General features: G+C 45.6%; 1 protein-coding gene and 1 long non-coding RNA gene across 2 annotated transcripts; both read left to right on the top strand.

Moving 5' to 3' along the window:
• The first annotated feature begins 148 nt into the window (after positions 1-148).
• On the top strand, positions 149-5785 carry LOC147245473 (uncharacterized). The gene is made up of 5 exons (XR_015110041.1): positions 149-286; positions 1236-1286; positions 4476-4639; positions 4849-4965; positions 5386-5785. It is a non-coding gene; the product is annotated as an uncharacterized LOC147245473 (long non-coding RNA).
• A 3256-nt stretch (positions 5786-9041) lies between these two features.
• On the top strand, positions 9042-12839 carry LOC147245472 (uncharacterized). Its single transcript, XM_086185256.1, has 10 exons — positions 9042-9126; positions 9388-9602; positions 9728-9913; positions 9999-10180; positions 10419-10542; positions 10664-10774; positions 10897-10983; positions 11102-11289; positions 11379-11570; positions 11654-12839. The coding sequence occupies exons 2-10, from the start codon at positions 9411-9413 to the stop codon at positions 12837-12839; spliced, it is 2448 nt and encodes an 815-aa protein (XP_086041382.1). The 5' UTR covers positions 9042-9126; positions 9388-9410.
• The last annotated feature ends 6358 nt before the right edge of the window (positions 12840-19197 follow it).

Here is a 19197-nt window from a genome sequence, read left to right as displayed (position 1 = left end):
ATATTGAATGAGCCATCAGACGGGATGAGGAGAATTAAAAAACAACAATGACGCACCTAGCAACCAGGTGCTCCCTCATAGCCCCGCCCATCATGAGATGAGTGACGTATGTAAAGCAGCCTATATAAAGGCAGCGGTCATTAACGGTTGGTTCACCTCGAGCCGCCAGGGAAGTCACGGACTCTCGGAAGCGCCACTGAGACTTTCAGGGAGTTCATTGAAGGAGTTTCCCAGACTTTTTTTGGAGCTTCGGTGTCTTCAGCGACCTTGGGGGAGCCTCTGAGCGGTGAGACCAGACCCACCTGCTTCTTACCAGACGAATGTCCCACCATGCTAGGCTAGGCTGAATTAGCCTTCCTGCGCCGGGAATGCTGTTCAAAATTAGCCGGGATGCTAATTCTACGTAAATGTTCGGACATTTCTGTTTATACTGTTTGAAGCTTTGAACAGTGTGAATATATAATTTAATACGCTGAGCAAATTAACCCTGCTAGAAGCATTTAGACTGGAGTTTTTATTCGGTGATAAAGGCAAATGTTTTTACGCTACATCGTCCATGCTTTATTTCCCGACATTAATATGATTCACTGGCTAGTTTGATTTCAGTCTTTGGACTCGGACTTTTTCAGAAATAAATTATGAATGTCACAGATCAATAAGTGACAAACCTGCCAAACCCACATTTATATTCAACAGTTTAAGATGTGTGTCTGTGTTCGAATGGTAGAGACTTGGCGATGGAGTTAAGGAATCAATCCTTGGAAGGATTCCTGGAAGGTTGAGGAGGAAGTTTATACTGTTTTAATGTGTTTGGAGAGGTCAGGCATCTCTAAGGTCAAGGTCGTCCATGTATCGCTTTACTGTGGTAGAGAAGCTCCGGGATATTTAGTTCATGTCACGTTGGATGGATCTATTGCTGGTTTAACACTGTATTAAAGAGCTAATAAATGATGGAAGAATGCAGATTTAAGTTTCTCCTCCTCACCAGAAACCTCATAGTTTCTAGTTTCTTCTGAGTGCAGGGAAAGTTGAGGTTTGGGGGTTGGAGGTCAACTGTTGGATTGAGCCTTGTTTCATTTTCAGACCTAACTTTACACACTGAACATGTTTGAGAAGAACGTCTCTAAATCACATTATTAAATGGAGACATTTACATAAATGAAATAGCAGAAGTATAAACTCCTGTTTCATTTTCATGTTGTGTCTATATTATTCTAGTATTCTCATTTTTCTAGAGTTCACAAGCAGAGGACTGAACAGCAGCAGAAGGAGGCAGGTAACAGAAGGTCAGTGTGGAGAGACAGAGTTCAGCTGATTTGTTGAAGGATTGTGATTTTATTGTTGCTGATTTGAAAGTTGATATTTACATATGATTGTGTATTTATTTGTCAATTAATGTATTTATATGGTCACGTGGTCATTTTGACTGGTGTCAATTAGGGTGTTTGAATTTGGCTGGGAAGCAAGCAGAGAGACGATGGGGAAGGAGTGGTGGAGGATAGTGGAGGAGGCTGAGGAAGAGGAGGAGAGGCAGAGAATCCAGGAGAGCTCCAGAGGGAGCAGAGCAAAGATGGTGGAGACAGAGAGGCTGAAAAGGGAAGAAGAGGAAATGGTAAGAAAGGCAGAGGAGGAAGAAAGGAGGATAAAGGAAAGGTACAGAAAGAGGAGGGATACCTGTTTGGAGAGGGAGAGGTTAGAGCAGGAGATGGCTGAGGGGAGGGTGTGGGGGAGGAAGATGAGGGAGGAGTTAGTTCGACAGAGGGGTGAGGTGGGCAAAAGTGCCTTGATGAAACAGGCGAGGCTGAGGCAGGCCATCCTCCGCCGAGAGGAAACGGTAAGACAGGAGAGGCTGCAGGAAGAAGAGAGAATGAGACAGAGGGAGGAGAGGGAATGGAGGCAGAAAATGATTTGGGAGCATCGCAGGGAGAAGAGGCTGAAGGTTACGGACAGAGGTTTTAACAGCAGGGAGGAGAGGGACTGGAGGGTGACGGTTTATTGGGCGTTTCGTAAAGAGAAACGCCTTCAGTTAAGCACCCAAGCCTCCAACAGAAGGAAGGCTGTGAGAGTCAAACGTTTTAAAACTGTCCTCCCACGTAAGTGAGGTGGTAGAGGAGTGGAACGGGGGGGGGGGGAGTAAGAGTCTAGGTGAGGGATGGGGGAGTCGGTGAGTAAGGTGGCTAGACTGCAGTAGGTGAGGACATGGGGGGGGGGGGGGACAGTAAGAGTCTAGGTGAGGGATGGGGGAGTCGGTGAGTAAGGTGGCTAGATTAGACTGTAGTAGGTGAGGACATGGGGGGGGGGGCAGTAAGAGTCTAGGTGAGGGATGGGGGAGTCGGTGAGTAAGGTGGCTAGATTAGACTGTAGTAGGTGAGGACATGGGGGGGGGGGGACAGTAAGAGTCTAGGTGAGGGATGGGGGAGTCGGTGAGTAAGGTGGCTAGATTAGACTGTAGTAGGTGAGGACATGGGGGGGGGGGGGCAGTAAGAGTCTAGGTGAGGGATGGGGGAGTCGGTGAGTAAGGTGGCTAGACTGTAGTAGGTGAGGACATGGGGGGGGGCGGGGTACAAGGTTTCTTTTTCCTGCATTCCAACAGCATTTAGGAGTGGAAGCTAAATTGGCTCCAATAATCAGACCTGCAGTCTTGAGCTGTACCACAGGACCAGTATGACCAGTAGTACTGCTGGTGGTTCCAGTAAGAGTGGTCTTACCTGAACTCTGGTCACTTGAAGCGTTGCTGAGTTCATTTATGATCTGAAACATTTGGATAAATCTCCCTCTCATGCTGGTGGAATGCAGGTTTTGCTTCCTTTCATGTAGCATCAAAAAGTAAAAGACGCTGGTAACGGTACTCCTGGTTTACTGGGACGGGGTTCGATTCCCTGCAGTGTCGTGCTGATTGACTTGGCTTTTACATGAAGGATTCCTATTTTATATTATTGGAGGGGGGGGGGGGGGTTGTAGACAGCACAGCAGTTAGTACTTCGCATCCACTACCATTCATTGTGCTAAGCTAACTAGTGTTCAGCAGGTCTCACAGGAGTGAAGATTATCTACCTTTTAGGCTCTGGTGAGGAGAGAAACTAAACCCGTACCCCCAAAATTTGGTGCGGTCCTCAGAGCTCATTGATGAAATATTAGTTTGAAATTGGAGCGATCAGTCAGATAATATTCAAATGTTCTTTTCAGTATATGAACCAAAGTTTGAATTTATAAGAGAAATGGGAGAAAGAGACAAACGTCTTACTATCAGTGGAAGAATGGGAAGAGATGAACAGGCAACAGTAGAGGGAAACCTGCTCCTGATCCTGGAGAGAACAGGACCAGATGTTGCGTAACATCAGCACAGAATAAATGGGATCGAAGATGAAGGAGTTATTAAAGCTGACCATTTCCACATACGATGCAGATCCCTGACAATCAGCTTGACTGCATGGATAAAACACTGAGCTCTTGTGTTTGGGTAAATGAAACTTTGAACTTGAAAGAAGTGGAAACATCAAAATGTTCAGGACAATGTTGATCGCTGGGAGGGGGGGGGGGGGGGGGTACCAGAAAATGTCTGAGGACAGAGGTGCCTAAGCTGGAAGACTTGGTTGATGTAATACATGATATATTTACACATGATGGGGAAGCTTACTGCTCCCTGTAGACTGGGACTGGGTACATGTACACAGGCACACCTTTGATTTACTAAACTCAATGAACTGACTGCATGTGGAGGGATGGATGAAGGTGTGAAGAGTGAATGTGGAGGAAAAGGTAAATGTAGGTGCAGGTAAATGAGAACCCATGAGGGAGGTATAAATGTGTGTTCACTGAAGTAAACGAAGTACTCAGAAATTGATCGCAGTAAATGATCATACAGTAGTCTCATTAATTCAAGGTAACTGTTTAGTGTCCCTCCTCCAATTTTAAACCCTTTTTTATTGATTCATTTATTTGTGATTTTTATTCATTCATTTATTATTATGATTGTTCACATATTAAAACTGGCTCATGTCTAAGGGAAAGGGTCTCATCATGGCTTCTAAATATATATTTTCATGTCCTCTAATGAGCCCAAAGTTACCGTTGTCCTCCATCCTGCTGCGCACACATTCACGCGTGTAGCTGAAGATACTTGTGTTTCACTGTTGTTTTTGCTGCGTAAATTACTGAGGAGGAATTGTTTTCGCATTTGTTGGTCGTGTGTCACCAATGGACCAAAGCGTGTGTACACTCCCCGTGGAGGGCCGCACATTCTCACTGTCATTGTTCCCGAGATACATGTGAATACAAAAAGGCACACCACGTTTTTCTGCGTTCACACAGTCTGTACCTGACCCTGAGCCTGCTGACCGCTAGTTACCTTAGCACAAAGAATGGTAGTGGAAGAGAGGTTATAGCCGACCTCTTTCTTGCCTGCTCTCCTTCCAAAACCTGCACTTCCTCTCCTAAAACCTGGACTTCCTCTTCTGTGTTCTCTGGTTCAAAAGATCAGGTTCAGGATCTTGGCTACTTTAAAAGTAAAACTTCTCATCCTCTAAAAGTTGTCTGTGACTGGTAGCATCAGCAGCTCCCTGGAAGCTGAACTGAGCTTAACAACGTGGACCAATCAGAGCTGTCACAGGAAGTGCCTGGCTTGAACAAGGAGTCCTGGGTAATGTAGTTTGGTGACTAATTCATTTGTTTTCACAAACAGAAATACACTGAGCCCATAAATGTTAGTACAAAATGTATATATCAATATACATACACACAATATGTCTAAGTACATGTACCAAGTACACACAGTGCATAATTATACTCTATTATTGTCTTCCTTTTTTATACACCAACCACTCCTGGCCTGATGTCTGGGCTGATCAGAGTGAGGAGGTGAAACCCGTGTTGGTGGTTCCCAGCCACCTCCAGGTCTTGGAACACGTGGTTCGACAGGACTACTTCCTCAAAGAAAGCATGAACCAATCAGCAGACAGCATCCAGGTACACAACTCTAGATGTCACCATGATTGTTTTATCACCTGCAGCATCTCTACTCTCTGGTCTTACTCTCTCATTTTGGTGTTGGGATGAGTTTGTTGTCTTTTTGGAACTTAACATTGAATTTCAAGTGTTGTGGTTGTGAGTGCTATGAACACTGACACATGAGATTCTTCTGGAAACCTGAACACATCATTTTACCTCATTGCAAACTGAGCTGAAAATTCAGCGACCGTCTCACAGGCGATGGGGGGGGGGGCTCATCCAGGAGGTCACCACACACGATGTCGAACCTCCCTGAGACTTGTTCACTCAGCAGATTCTAATTTAGAAAGCATCAAAGTTGAGATGTATTTTTTGACCCCCCCCAAAAAAAAGTAATAATAATAATTTAAACTGAGGATCCGTTTGTGTTGTCCACAGAAGCAACAAGGTGCTGGAGTCATGCGGCCATTCCAGACACAACCTCCAGTCAACACTGCAGAGATTGAGTGTGAAGACGTACACAGAACTTTGATTGACAGACCTTTGGAAACCAGCGCACACTCGAGCCCATGTGAAGCAGAGCAACACTCCACTCTGCTTCACACCTCACTCGGACCTCGTCGAGCATGTTTTCAAGTAGATTCTGCTTTTCTGCTGTGGATTCACTCGAGTGCTCCTCGTACACTTCGACCAACATCACCTTCCCTCCAAGGGTTAGGGTTAGGGTTAGCATAACCCTAACCCTAACCCTAACCCTGACTGAAGCACTGATTGTACTTCCACGTGATCCACATCTGCTCATGTCAGTTTTTATCCAGGATTTTTTATATTAAAGGCAGAAAATAGGTTTGGAACTCGTGTAAAATAAACATGAAACCTATTTTCTGCCTTTAATGAGGCGCAAGCTGTTTTGGGCTTTGCATGGTGACAATAAAGATCCTTTGATTGTTGGAAGTCATCGTGGGCTTTTCATATCATAACACATTTTATGCATGTTTCATCAGCTTGATGAACGAGTGCCGAGCAAAATATCCAAAACAAAACATATTTAAATGCAATGAGGTTTTCAAGGGGGCTGCACGGTGGTGCAGTGGTCAGCACTGTCCCCTCACAGCAAGAAGGTTCCAGGTTTGAGTTCCAGCTCCAGCACAGGATCTTTCTGTGTGGAGTCTCCATGTTCTCCCTGTTCCTGTGTGGGTTCTCTCTGGTACTCCAGCTTCCTCCCACAGTCCAAAGAAATCAAGAGGGGACGAGGCTGATTGATACTCTAAATTGACCGTAGGTGTGACTGTGAGTGTGAATATTGTCTGTCTCTATGTGTTGGTCCTGTGATGGACTGGTGACTCATCCAGGGTGAACCCCACCTCTTGCCCGTTGACGCTGGGATAGACTCCAGCCCCCCCCCCCCCGCGACCCTTAATAGGAATAAGCGGAAGACGATGGATGGATGGATGGAGGTTTTCAAGGAGGATTACACAATGGTTCATCAAGGTCCTTGATGAACCAGAGTCCATACATATCCTAGATTCTAGGATATGTATGGACTCTGGTGATGGAGCTCACCCCCATATCTGACTGTGTTTTTTGAAAAATGCCAAACCTGGTGAACCTGGTGAACCTAGACTCTCAGACAATGCAGGAACGGCATAATCTTGATAAGCAGGACTTTTTCAGAAACCTACAACTGCGCCATTACTTAATGAAAGAAGTTGCCGACAGGCAGTCAAATGTTGATTCCAGTGGGATTATACAGCTGGTCAGGAAGGCATATGTTGACAGCTCTAAATCCCTCCTCTCAAAACTATACAGGGGAGTTGCTGAGGGTCGGAGAAAATCAACAGATTGTATGAAAGAGAACTGGGAAACGGAATTGCAGGATACCATCACACCCCGACAACGGGACAATGTGTAGGACTGTCTTCTCGACTATTTGTTCAGTGCATTCGCCCGAGTTCAGTTGGAAGAACCTGATTCGTTTTTTATTACTCCTCTGTTGCAAAGATACCAGTCGTCATCAGCACCCTCGTGTCAGAGGGGACGTGGAGCTGTAGAGGCAAGTCATTACCACGTCTTCTAGGCAAGCACAAAGATGCAGGTGTTCTGGGAAACTATTGGCAAATTAATGCAACAAATTCTGATTCTGCACATTGCTACGTCATGGAAACTCTTGCATTTGGGTGATTTGCCAGAGGAAGTGATGGGAAGTGATGATGCCTTTTGAAAATATGGAGTTTGGCAGCCGAGGCCACATGAGCTTCCCTGGGCTGAAGCAAGAGACACGATGGGACACGATGAGCTCAAAAAGTCACATTGTTTTGTAACTTGTCAGTTTTCCTGTGTACCGTATAGCCTATATTATAAATAGGGACTACTTTATGTTGTAGTAACACATTACATGCGCTATTAGCTCTGTTACGTTCTGGATTTTGGATTTGAACTCAGTCCATCTCTCCTGTGTCTTTATTAATGATGTAGTTGTGTTCATAGGCCACATACACAACATCCTGTCAATCACTTAACATATGAACCCTTTGCTAAGCCCAGTCCCGCCCCTTTATGTGTCAAGCTTTCACCCTTTGCATGAGTGAGTTGCAAAATGATGGAGGAAAAAGTAAATTTGAGAGCGTTGCCCACAAAGGAAAATTAGCTGCAGAAAAGCAAAATCAGGGAAAAGACTTAGTCAAGAGCATCCCAAAGCTCACAGGATTCTTGAAATCACCGGATGATAGTAGGCCCCCAGCAGGGCGCTCACTATCTAACCCCCCTGGAGGCAGCACATGAAGCAGAGGCGGGGCCCTAGCAGGTGGAGGTAACAGCCACAGCGGAGGAGGAGGAGGAGGAGAGGGAGGGACACCACGGGCATCAGAGAGGGGGACACAAGTAAGACAACACTGATGGGACAGGGCCTCCAAAACCTCTCAACCTCTCGGCCCTGGTGGCAGCAAGAAGGCGATCACTCGCAGCTGATTGCTGCCCCACACCCCTCAGTGACTGCGTGGCTCGACATTATCAGAGAAATCCACGAGACTGAAAGGTTGACGTTAAGCTGGAGGTTGAGAAGTGATTGAAAAGTGTTTTCTATTTACCCTTTTATATCTTGAATGTCAAGGGTTAGCCTGGAGCCTATCCCAGCGGCTACGGGCGAGAGGTGGGGTTCATCCTGGACAGGTCACCAGACCATCACAGGACCAACACATAGAGACAGACAACCATTCACACTCACAGACACACCTACGGTCAATTTAGAGTATCAATCAGCCTCGTCCCCTCTTGATGTCTTTGGACTGTGGAGGAAGCTGGAGTACCAGAGAGAACCCACGCAGGAACAGGGAGAACATGGAGACTCCACACAGAAAGATCCTGTGATGGAGCTGGGACTCGAACCTGGAACCTTCTTGCTGTGAGGCCACAGTGCTAACCACTGCACCACCACCAGCTTTTGAGAAGTTTCTAATCCAAAAATCTAAAAGTCACTGATGTCTCAAAGTTTTTCTGCCATTTTCAGTCACAAATAGATTTGTCTTTGTGGTGACAAAATGTAGTCCAAAATGAGTTTTGATTATTGTGAAGCTTCAGTCTTCAGGGTGATGGATAAAAAAATAAAAATGTGTCTGCAAACCACGGACATTCATGATCTCACAAGAAGGACCTTTAATAGCAACACCGCGTCTCCACTTCTTTTCAGACATGTTGCTACACACAGCGCTGCCTGTTGAAATGAGATTCACAATGAAATGATGTTTCATGATGAGTCAGCACGATACTGAAGGCCTTGTGGGATACACCCCCCCCCCCACACATACACACACACACACACACACACTCACACGTACACACAAAATACGGATTGAATAGTGAATAAATGACCGAATCCTCCTCAGAGAGCGAAAAGAGTCGGCTCAGCCTCAGAATTCTGAGATCTGTGTTGGACCAGACTGGTCAGTGATGTCACAACTTCTCTCCAGGCTCTGCTGACATCAGAGACTGTGGACTTCAATGCACACACTTATCTTGGCTGAGTTCAGCTGTTCTGACATCGCTAATATGAGCCCATTCTGCTTCATCCGTAAACTTCAAGCCTTCTTCTGGCAACACCTCGACAACCAAACGCTTGTGAATCAGTGTAGGCCTTCAGCGTATTCGCACTTGTGTCTCAATAAAGACAAGTGTGGTGTATAGGTGAGCGAAAAAAGCAGTGATATTCTTTGATAATAGTTACCAAGCCAATAGAAGGTGTTACTCTCTCAAGGTATAAAGGGTATGAGTACGCAGTGTGCACAGGCTTCGTTGTGCTCCATTTAAAAAAAAAAGGCTGGGACAAATATTCCTATTCTGCGCTCCGTATCTAGTCCCAAAGTATAGATGTTTCTCATGTCGATACAGATGTAGTGATAGTGTCACATCGTGAATCAATGTTGTGTCTACTCTTCTCTCTCATAGTTGAATTCATCACACCCACAAATATGTCATTCAGAATCAATGAACCGTTGATCCCCGGAGGAATCGTCTTCTCCTCTAACGCCACCTACGAGGTCTTGTCCATCCTGGGCGAAGGAGGCTTTGGCAAAGTCATGAAATGCAGGAGGACTGACGTGAACGGTGGTGAAAGAACTGTGGCGCTTAAAACACTGGAGAAGAGCGATGGCATACGTGAGGTACTGCATCTCCCTGTGACGATACTTCCTTGAACTTGAGCTCATTCCTTTAGGTGTAGAACCCTAAAATACACAAACTGCGACAACTCTCAAAGGAATACAACCTTATTTTCATTTATCTCCAGGTGCTCATGCTTCAGAGGATCAAAACGCTCAATTCAAGCTTCTTTGTACACTGGGAGCAAGCTTTCATTGACCGACAACATTTTTGTCTGGAGTTTGAAACTTTAGACCAGTCTCTGCTGGACATCATGCTTGAGAGACAAGGCTCATCATTGCATCTGACGGAGATCAGGCCTATCATTGAGCAGGTATGTCCCACAACGTTCATTTATGCATTCATCCAAAGAAGAACGTGTCATCACATCGCCCTTTTCTCCTTTAATAACCTTTCAGCTCGCTAGTGGACTCTGCCAACTGAAGGAAGCAGGGATCCTACACGCTGATCTCAAGCTCAACAACGTGATGCTGGTCAACCATAAGCAGGAGCCTTGGCGGATCAAAATCATTGACTTTGGCCTCGCCATGGAAGCCTCCCAGGCCCAGCGGGGTCGAAAGCTTCAGACCATCATGTTCCGGTGAGGACCTGGACCTTTACTTGATCTCTTAGTGGTGTATTGGTTGCTGGTATAGTTCATACTGTCCCTTCATCCATTCATACACATGTATAAATATGACTTAGCGAGGAGCTGAAATATAATAATGATAATTATAACAGGAATAAGAGTCATTTTAAAGGTTTATCATAACTTATCATATAATCAATGATATAATAGTGAAAGTGGCATTCACTCTTGTGTGTTCATTCCCTCTCAGTTCTCCAGAGATAATCTTGGGGCTTCCGTATTCAGAAGCCATAGACATGTGGTCTGTGGGCCTCATGGCTGCTTGCATGTTCCTCGGTGACCTGCTCTACCCTGGGATGGATGAATACGACATGGTAAGTTCCAGTCACAGAAACTTCACGGACGTGTTTTGTAAGCGATGGCGATGAATATGGAAATGATTGGTTGCTTGATTATGAACTGCCTTTGTGAGCTGACGCTGCGTTGTATCCTCAGCTCAGGTACATCACGGACACCCAGGGACCCATACCACAGCACATGCTGTCGTCAGGATTAAAGACCAAACAGTTTTTCAAGAAAGACTCAGAGGGTCTGTGGAGACTGAAGGTTCGTACCTCCTCACTCATGCTGACACAAGTGACAGAGCTGCGCAACATGTCTGAGCTTTGTTTTTAAAACTGAGTATGAATTCAAAAAAAGTCCATTCATCAGTGTTTTTCTCTCTTCAGACACCGGAGCAGTTCCTCTCGGAGACAGGGATCCACTCATATGATACCAGGACCCACGGGGCCAGCACTCTTGATCAGCTTGAGTTTGTAAGTGGGGACCGTAAAAATGTGGAAATGAAAACATTGCCGTAGTTCAAATTTGGGGGGGGGGGGGGGGGGGGTAGTTGAAGATACATCTGACCTTGATTGTTGTTGTTGGTTCCAGTTCCAGGTTACTGAGTGGCAGGCTCCTGAAGACGAGGCTGCCAACAAGGCTGACCGCCAGATGTTTGTGGACCTGCTAAAAAAGATGCTGATTCTTGACCCCTCACAAAGAATAACGCCTCACGAGGTGCTGGCTCATTCTTTTATTACCCTGGACCACCTGAAGGCCTTTAACTCTGACAGCAACTAGTAAGTTCACACCATGATTCTACTGGCTATTTTTGATATATTATACATTTGTATTCACCCAATTGATGGACTGTTTCCCTATCTTACAGTGCACTGTCGTCCATCTCAACTTTGACTGAACCCTGGATACCCAAGCTTGAAAAGCAGAGGTGTCATCGACCTTCCGGGGTGAAGAGGAAGAGAAATGCTGACGACGGCGATGATGATTATGATGAGAAAAATTCACCTCAGACATCTCATCAGCCTTCAAAAAAGATCAAGACTTCTAGTCATCTGGATGGGTAGGCTCTCCTTCATCACCACACCATTATTACAGATGCTTTTTTATTTCAAAGTAAAGAATCTTCTTAATGCCATTTTACAGGCCCAGTCATGCATATCCACATGTGGAGGAACATCCAGCCCAGCCTCCCCACCACAGCATCCAGCAGTCAGGCCAGTGGAAAAAGAGAAGGGCTGATAGAAGACGGAAGGAAACAAACCGTGACAGAAAGAAGCAGAGAAGGGACCCTGCAAGTCCTGAGGCCAAGACCCAGATGCGTCCCACTACTGGGGTGGAACACCAGGATGCTGGACCAATAAAAGCTGTGAGCCAGAGCAGCCAGGTTCAGCCTGACAGACCCGCTTCAGGCCACAATAAGAGGAAGAGAGATGACGAGGACCAGGCAGAAACCACCAGGATAAGGAAGATGCCGAGAAGGGACCCAGCAGGTTCTGAGGTGAAGACCCAGAAGTGTGTGACTGCCTGTGTGAAAAACCAGGTTGCTGGGCCAATGAAGGCTGGAAAACAGTGCAACCAGATTCAGCCTGACTCACCTGCTTCCAGAAAGAATAAAAGGAAGAGGGATGACAAGGACCAAGAAGAAACTGCTGAGATCATAAAGAGGCAGAGAAGGGACCCTGCAGCTCCTGAGGCCAAGACCCAGGTGTGTGCCAATGCTGGGGCGGAACACCAGGGTGCTTCAGGCCATTATAAGAGGAAGAGGGATGACGAGGACCAGGTAGAAATGGCCAGGGTCAGGAAGAGGACTAGAAGGGACCCTGCAGCTCCTGAGGCCAAGACCCAGGTGTGTGCCAATGCTGGGGCGGAACACCAGGGTGCTTCAGGCCATTATAAGAGGAAGAGGGATGACGAGGACCAGGTAGAAATGGCCAGGGTCAGGAAGAGGACTAGAAGGGATCAGGCAGGTCCTGAGGCCAAGACCCAGATGTGTGCCAATGCTGGGGCGGAACACCAGGGTGCTTCAGGCCATTATAAGAGGAAGAGGGATGACGAGGACCAGGTAGAAATGGCCAGGGTCAGGAAGAGGACTAGAAGGGATCAGGCAGGTCCTGAGGTCAAGACACAGAGGTGTGTGACTGCCATGGTGGAACACCAGGTTGCTGGGCCGATGGAAGCTGCAACAAGGAGAAGCTCGATTCGGCCTGACCCTCCTGCTTTTGGCCGGAATAAGAGAAAAAGGGACGACGAGGACCAGGTAGAAACCACCCCTACCAGGAAGAGGCCAAGAAGGGACCCAGCAGGTCAAAGGAAAAAAGAAGGGCTGTAGTTTTTGTGAGGGAAGGGGACGAGGGGTAGACAGATTGAAGTTCACATCCAGTGTTCCTGTGAAACTCCATCGACTGTGTAACCAGGGAAGACAATACAGGTGGCATCACCTTGATGTCCTCTCTGCACGTCCTCATCCTCACACCTGACCAGAGGTTGGCTCAATCCCTACGACGAGCAGCATAAATCTGGGTTGGGAAAGTGAAGAAGCAGCACTGGCAGTGTCCTCATTAATGCCACTGAGATGACGTGACCCTGCTCCAGCGGAGCTGCTCAGATGCTGCCGATCAGACTGGGAAAAAAAAACAAGAGATTAAAAACTTGTGGTCGGATCAGTTGAGAAATTCAAAGTAATTTCTGTATGATAACTTGTGAAAGTGATCAAGATAATTGATATAAAGCGTAGTCTACTTCTGGCACTGATGATGAAAGTTAAAACACTGTGACAAATAATGAATGGAGTGCGAGCGGTGAAGTAAGAAATCATTAACGGCAAAATAAGTTTCACTCATGGATGTCTTTGTCTGCTTTCATTAGCCACGCGGTGCTTGTTAGCCCTCAGTTCAGCGAAGTCATCAAAACATTATATCAGAAATATCAAGGTCCATCTTAGTGTCAGTGTCACTGATGTTCAGCTGTGTAAAACCTGAGACCGTGAGAGTTTCACTGCCTGAGCAGCCTTGAAAAGGTCATATTAGTCCAAGCAGTGTCCCTCACAGTGACTGTCACCATAGTTGATCCCTTGCCAGTAGGTTCATGTGCATTCCTACACTATAAATGGCCTTTCTTTGTTTGTGGCATCTCTCATTGGGGTTGCAGCAATATATCGTGAATTATAAAGTTATTCTGTGGTATGAACACCAAACCATGTGCCTTTTATTAGCAAACTTCCGACTGTTGCAAATCTACTCTCATAGCCTACGCCGCACTTCTGTCGTCACCACCTAGCACACATAAACTAGAGAAAAACAGAACTGTGTGTTGTGACTCCAGCTTTAACCCCCTCCCAATCTCAATCATCATCTCCCTCTCAATCAAGTGTGGCAGCAACATCCCATCAACATCAGGGACGCGCAACTCATCAACGTCTGAGATGCCGACCGCACAAGAAGTGCCTCAGATGGCGGCCCGGTGCTTGAAAGTAGTGGTCGTTGTGAAATTCCTCATCCAGAAAATCCCCTGGATTCACACAACGCTCCCATACCCCTGGACCTGGACTGCTCCTCCAAGTCCCCCCACTCTTGATCACGGACTCGGTTATCGCCCACACATATACAACACTGCCACCATCTACATTTACATAGCGGCACCACACGAGATTCCACACGCGAGACACCAGCAGCCACAACACACTTGAGGTCGTACGACACACTCCATTTACGCTCTGTCTCCTCCAGACAGCCACACATTCCCCCCACTTAGGCCCCATTAGTTTAAGTTTTATTATAGATTGGCAATTTTATTTAATCCTTAAATAAAAGCATTAAATTTGGAATTCCCTCTGTGTCTGTCTGCCTCTGGGGTTCTACCTCACTTGACTCGCCAGTTCTGGTTCCAAGCCTAACACTGAGTTCTTTCTGGTCCTCAATGAGCTGCACTGCCTGATATTGGCTCTGCCTGAGGAGCTCATGTTTCCAGAGGCTTTTGTCTTTGTGTCTATCCTTCAGCAGGATTGTGCCAAAACTAAAGCATATTTTCTCCAAACCTGGTAGAGGGATATAGCAAGGACAAAGAGAGAACCCACTCAAATTTTAAACCAGGTTCTAATGATATAATTTAAAAATGGCAGTTTTTGGGACTTCCAGTTTAACTGCCATGAGGCAGGAAGCACATTGCCAGAGCGCCTCGTTCATCAAGAAAAATGACATTTTGTTGAAAGATTTTTTTCATCTTAACAGAAGAAGTTAGAGGTGTTTATAATACGCCCAAACCAAAACTAAAAAAGGTTTCACAGACGAAAGAAAGGGCTCATACAGCTGCGCACAAGTCAGGTGATGACAAAGCAGCTAGCCATCCTGACACAGGGGCTACAGGTTGATGTGGACATAGCTAGCCCACATACGATATTGAAAGAGCTGAGCGTTTCGGTGTGAAAACGCAGACACTCTCCGATAGATATGACAGGACATTAAGGCAACTACCAGCAGAGTTGATTAAGTCAAAATGTGACTATCAGAGACAGAGGAAAGAGTGTAGGGGATGGGGGAGGCTATGAGGGAACCGCTAAAGCTACAGGCTAGGTTGGAAGATAAGCTAACGGATCAAGAGTGAAGAGCAAGATGGGAGAATATAAGAATTCGTGGCATAGAGGAAGGGTCAGAGAGCAACTCCACATCTATGATAACAAAGAAGGTGTTGCGGGAGAATAATAGATGGATTGACGGGCGAACTTATGTCTCGGCGCGGATTCTCCACGCTAAGGAGGCATGGTAGTCTTGGCTGTGGAACAAACAATTAATAAATCCCTGCCATGGAAGGCGTTAGGGCCAGGTGAAGGACATGAATAACATAATTTGTGTGATCGGGGAAGATCTGACTCAGCTAAAACAAGGATCCCTGTGAAAAATGGCCCTCCACTGCTGGCAACGCATGGAGGCTTTCCCTACGAACCAGCAAAACATCTCGGCTCCCTCAGGGTCACAAACAAGACCTCAAAACAGGAAGTCCAACTTGAGACGTGGGCGAAATGTATGAAGTTTTCATTCAACTAGGCTGTTCTAATCAGGTTTTTTTTTTTTGTGTGTGTTCATGTTCTTTTAGCGTTTTGAGTGTGTGTGTGTGTGTGTGTGTGTGTGTGTGTGTGTGTTTCTTAAAATTTGTTATTCTACTACTACTACTACTTCCTGGTAGGCTTGCGTATGATCCTATCTGTATCTAGAAGAAGGAGAGTGTTGATGGTCCCAAAGACGCCACAGCTGGCCACACCAGGATCTTGGTCCATTCACTGCCAACGTCTGTGGTTTGCTCGCCTCTGACCATCAGGGTCAGGTTCAGATGATTTCGCTCTCTTTAATAAAAAACAATCGGAGGTGTTGTGAGGAGCTATCAGATTCATTCAGCTCCACTCTTTCTCTCATGGCTTTTATCCAGGGTCTCAGCAAGATAGTCATGCGCTCTAGTAAGGTCTCGTTTCAGGGAGTGAATACATGCTGAGGACCCCCATTGTGGCGTACGTAGTTTGAGCATGCTAAACTTAAAAGGCAGGGCTTTAACCAGGTTTACTCCTCATCCTATAAAACAGGACACAAAGGGGGGGGGGGGGTGAGATGATCTTGAAAAGAGTAATTTTTGAACAGATATCAGAAATTAAGGGCAAAGAAAGAAGGTATAATATGCTTGTAGGAACATTCGAAGGATCAGAAGCCTCTCTCCTAAATGTATATGCACCTCCAGGTGCAACGTGGGGGTTCTACAGACAAATCTTTGATCTCATGATCACAAACGCCAAGGGAATGGTGGTTTGTGGTGGTGACTTTGATCTGAGACTGAGAAAAAAGTGGGATGTGTCGGAAAAGATGATAAGAGAGATGGAAATTTGTGACATATGGAGGGAGTTCAGCCCCACAACTAGACACTACACTTTGTATTCCCCCAACACATAAAACTTACTCAAGGATTGGTCTTTTTTTATGTAAAGATATCAGTTTTGTAAGGTCTGGTAAATGTGGCATAAAGGACTTGTCAAACCACAGCCCAGTTTGCCTACATTTCAGTTTAAAACATAATAAAAAAAAAAAATTTCCCTGGGACTTAATTTAAATGTACTTAAAGGAAAAATGAAAGACTCTTTATCTCCATTGTAACTGACAACATTCAATTGGGTCCTTAAAAAAAGGAGAGATTCCTCCATCTTGGACGGAAGCATTTATAACTGTAATACCAAAAGATGGTAAAGATTGGACAGATTGCTCTTGAACCAGGATGATAAACTCCTCATGTCAATTCGGGTAAAATGCTTGGAAATAATACTTGACGATGTTATCCAGTTGGATCAAACGGGGTTCATTAGACAGAGACAAACAGGGGACAACGTCAGGAGGATATTACCACCACATAAAGACAATTTAGAGGCTGTCTTGTTAGATGCAGAGAAGGCATTCGACTCTGTCAACTGGTCGTTCTTACATAAGAAAATATATAAATTTTATATATATATTCGGATTAATGGAGGATTATCAAATAATTTTGAACAAGACAGGAATGTCGACAGGGTTGCCCTGTGTCCCTGCTATTATTTGCCATCTTTACAGAGTCCTTACTTTGAGGATACGATTATAAAGTTGTTAAACAATGACAAATATTACAATGTACTAAACAGATATCTACTATGGTAACAAATATTCATAATTTAGTATCAGGTAATTTGCACGCATGCGTTAGAAATCTACTCCTTAACAACATACCTTTCTGCACTGAGTTCAACAGTGACCTCCTCAAATGGTTTCAAGATGGTGCACATTTCCTGCAGTGTCGTCCATTCTTCTTGGGATAAAAGGCGGACTGGTGCATTGGTGATGGCCAGGGTGGACACGATGGGATTTTTGTTGGTCAGAAAACTCTGCAACATGTCATACGTGGAGTTCCATCTTGTGACACAATCCTGTTGGAGTCGTAGTTCATCCACCTCCATTTGGAGCTGTGTTTCCTTCAGTTTTTGTGCAGCTTCTGTGAAAGTGCTCCACTGCCTCTTCAACTTTATCGATGATAGATTGTGGACCTTTAAGGGCATCTCTGACCACAAGATTAATGGTATGTGCCAGGCATGGGAGTTGGCTCCATCCTGTTATTTGAATAGCCTTAGTAATGTTTGCAGCATTGTCAGTTAAGCAGCACACCACTTTCTTATCAATCCCCCACTCTGCTGCAACACTACGAAGCTTTTCTGCCAGGTTGTCTGCTTTGTGCCGCTCACTGAATTCAAAACAGTCCAGTAGGCAGGAGGACACGTGGACATCTTCAGTAAAGTGACATGTTACAGACATGAATGAGGTGGTAACCCTTGACGTCCCACAATCCGTTGTTAGGCACACTGCTGACACTTTGGACACCCTTCTCCTAAGTGATGCTACTTCTCTCTCATGCATTTCAGACACTCTCTGAAAAATACCTTCCGATGGAGGAATATAGGAGGGGTTGAGAGCATAGCAGAAGTTTTTGAATCCTCTGTCTTCCACAATTTGAAATGGCTGCAAGTCAGTAGCTATCATCTTTGCCAGCGCTTCATCTTTCTTCTCCTGTCTCAATGGGGTCAAGACAGGAGCTGTAAAGTACTGACTAAGAGATGTCTGCTTGGTTTTTGTGGTAGCAGCAGCAGGTGGCTGGTCAGGCAAAGTGTATGTGGGCCCAGTGGTATCAGAGGCTGCTGTAGCTGTGGCTAGAGTGATGGGAGCACTGGTATGACGTCTAGCACTACCTGATGTGGAGGCAGAAGAAGCACTGGCATTTTCAGAGACTTGATTGTCATGTGAGTCATCTGGCTCTGTTCTCACCTCTGCCACTTTGATTGTTGGATGTTGCGTTTTCAGGTGTCTGTGCAGATGGAGCCTGACTTAATAGAAATATTTTTTTGGCATATGTTACATTTAGACTTACTGTCTGCCACTAAAGAAAAGTGCATCCAAATGCTGCTTCGTTTCCTTGAGCTCATTTTGTCAACGTCTGACTCTCCTCCTCCTCAATAAAACCGCTCGCCGCTGCTGCTGTTTTTTTTTTTTTACTGGGGCACTCACGTGAAGGCAGCGTGCACAATGCAGGGTGCAAATCGTGCAAAGAGCCTGAACATGTATGGCACTGACAACTTGCTGCACTACACATCCATGTTCGTTTTTAATATTATTCTCATTTATAATATGTATGTATTATTATGTGTACAATATATTATTTTTTAATATAAGCATGTCCACATTCTCTGCCAGCAGTTGGGACCTTTGCGCATTGACTACGTCTCCTGTTGTTGAAAAGATGCGCTCACTTGGAACGGAGGTAGCAGGGACAGAAATTTCCACTGGGAAACCAAAATGCTGCCAAACAAACCATTTGAAAGTGGCGGGGGCTTCTTCAACGGTATCACGACCGGTCTTTTCAGACGTCATTGTTGAAGCGATCCTTCCCTCCTTCTCCTCAGCGTCGCACTCGTAACACAGCGAGTGTGAGGAGGTGAGTGTTGCTGTGGTCTGAGGGTCGAAAAAACGCAGTTTTGAAAATGAGGAAGAACTTCCTTCTTGACAAGATGCATTCTTATGCACGGAAGTAACTGAAGAGTCGCTGCAAGTCATGGACGAGCTTCTGAACTCTGAGGGGGCACAGTCAGAGCCCTCTCCGGAGTCTCCACATGTGCCACCATCCAAACAAACAAAGAC

Source organism: Aulostomus chinensis, chromosome 18, assembly GCF_037954235.1.
Source record: "Aulostomus chinensis isolate RoL2024-O1b breed Wild chromosome 18, RoL_Achi_v1.0, whole genome shotgun sequence".
In the NCBI taxonomy this organism is placed as follows: Eukaryota; Metazoa; Chordata; class Actinopteri; order Syngnathiformes; family Aulostomidae; genus Aulostomus; species Aulostomus chinensis.
Note: the sequence above shows the minus strand (reverse complement) of the source record. Positions and strands in the feature narration are given on the sequence as shown.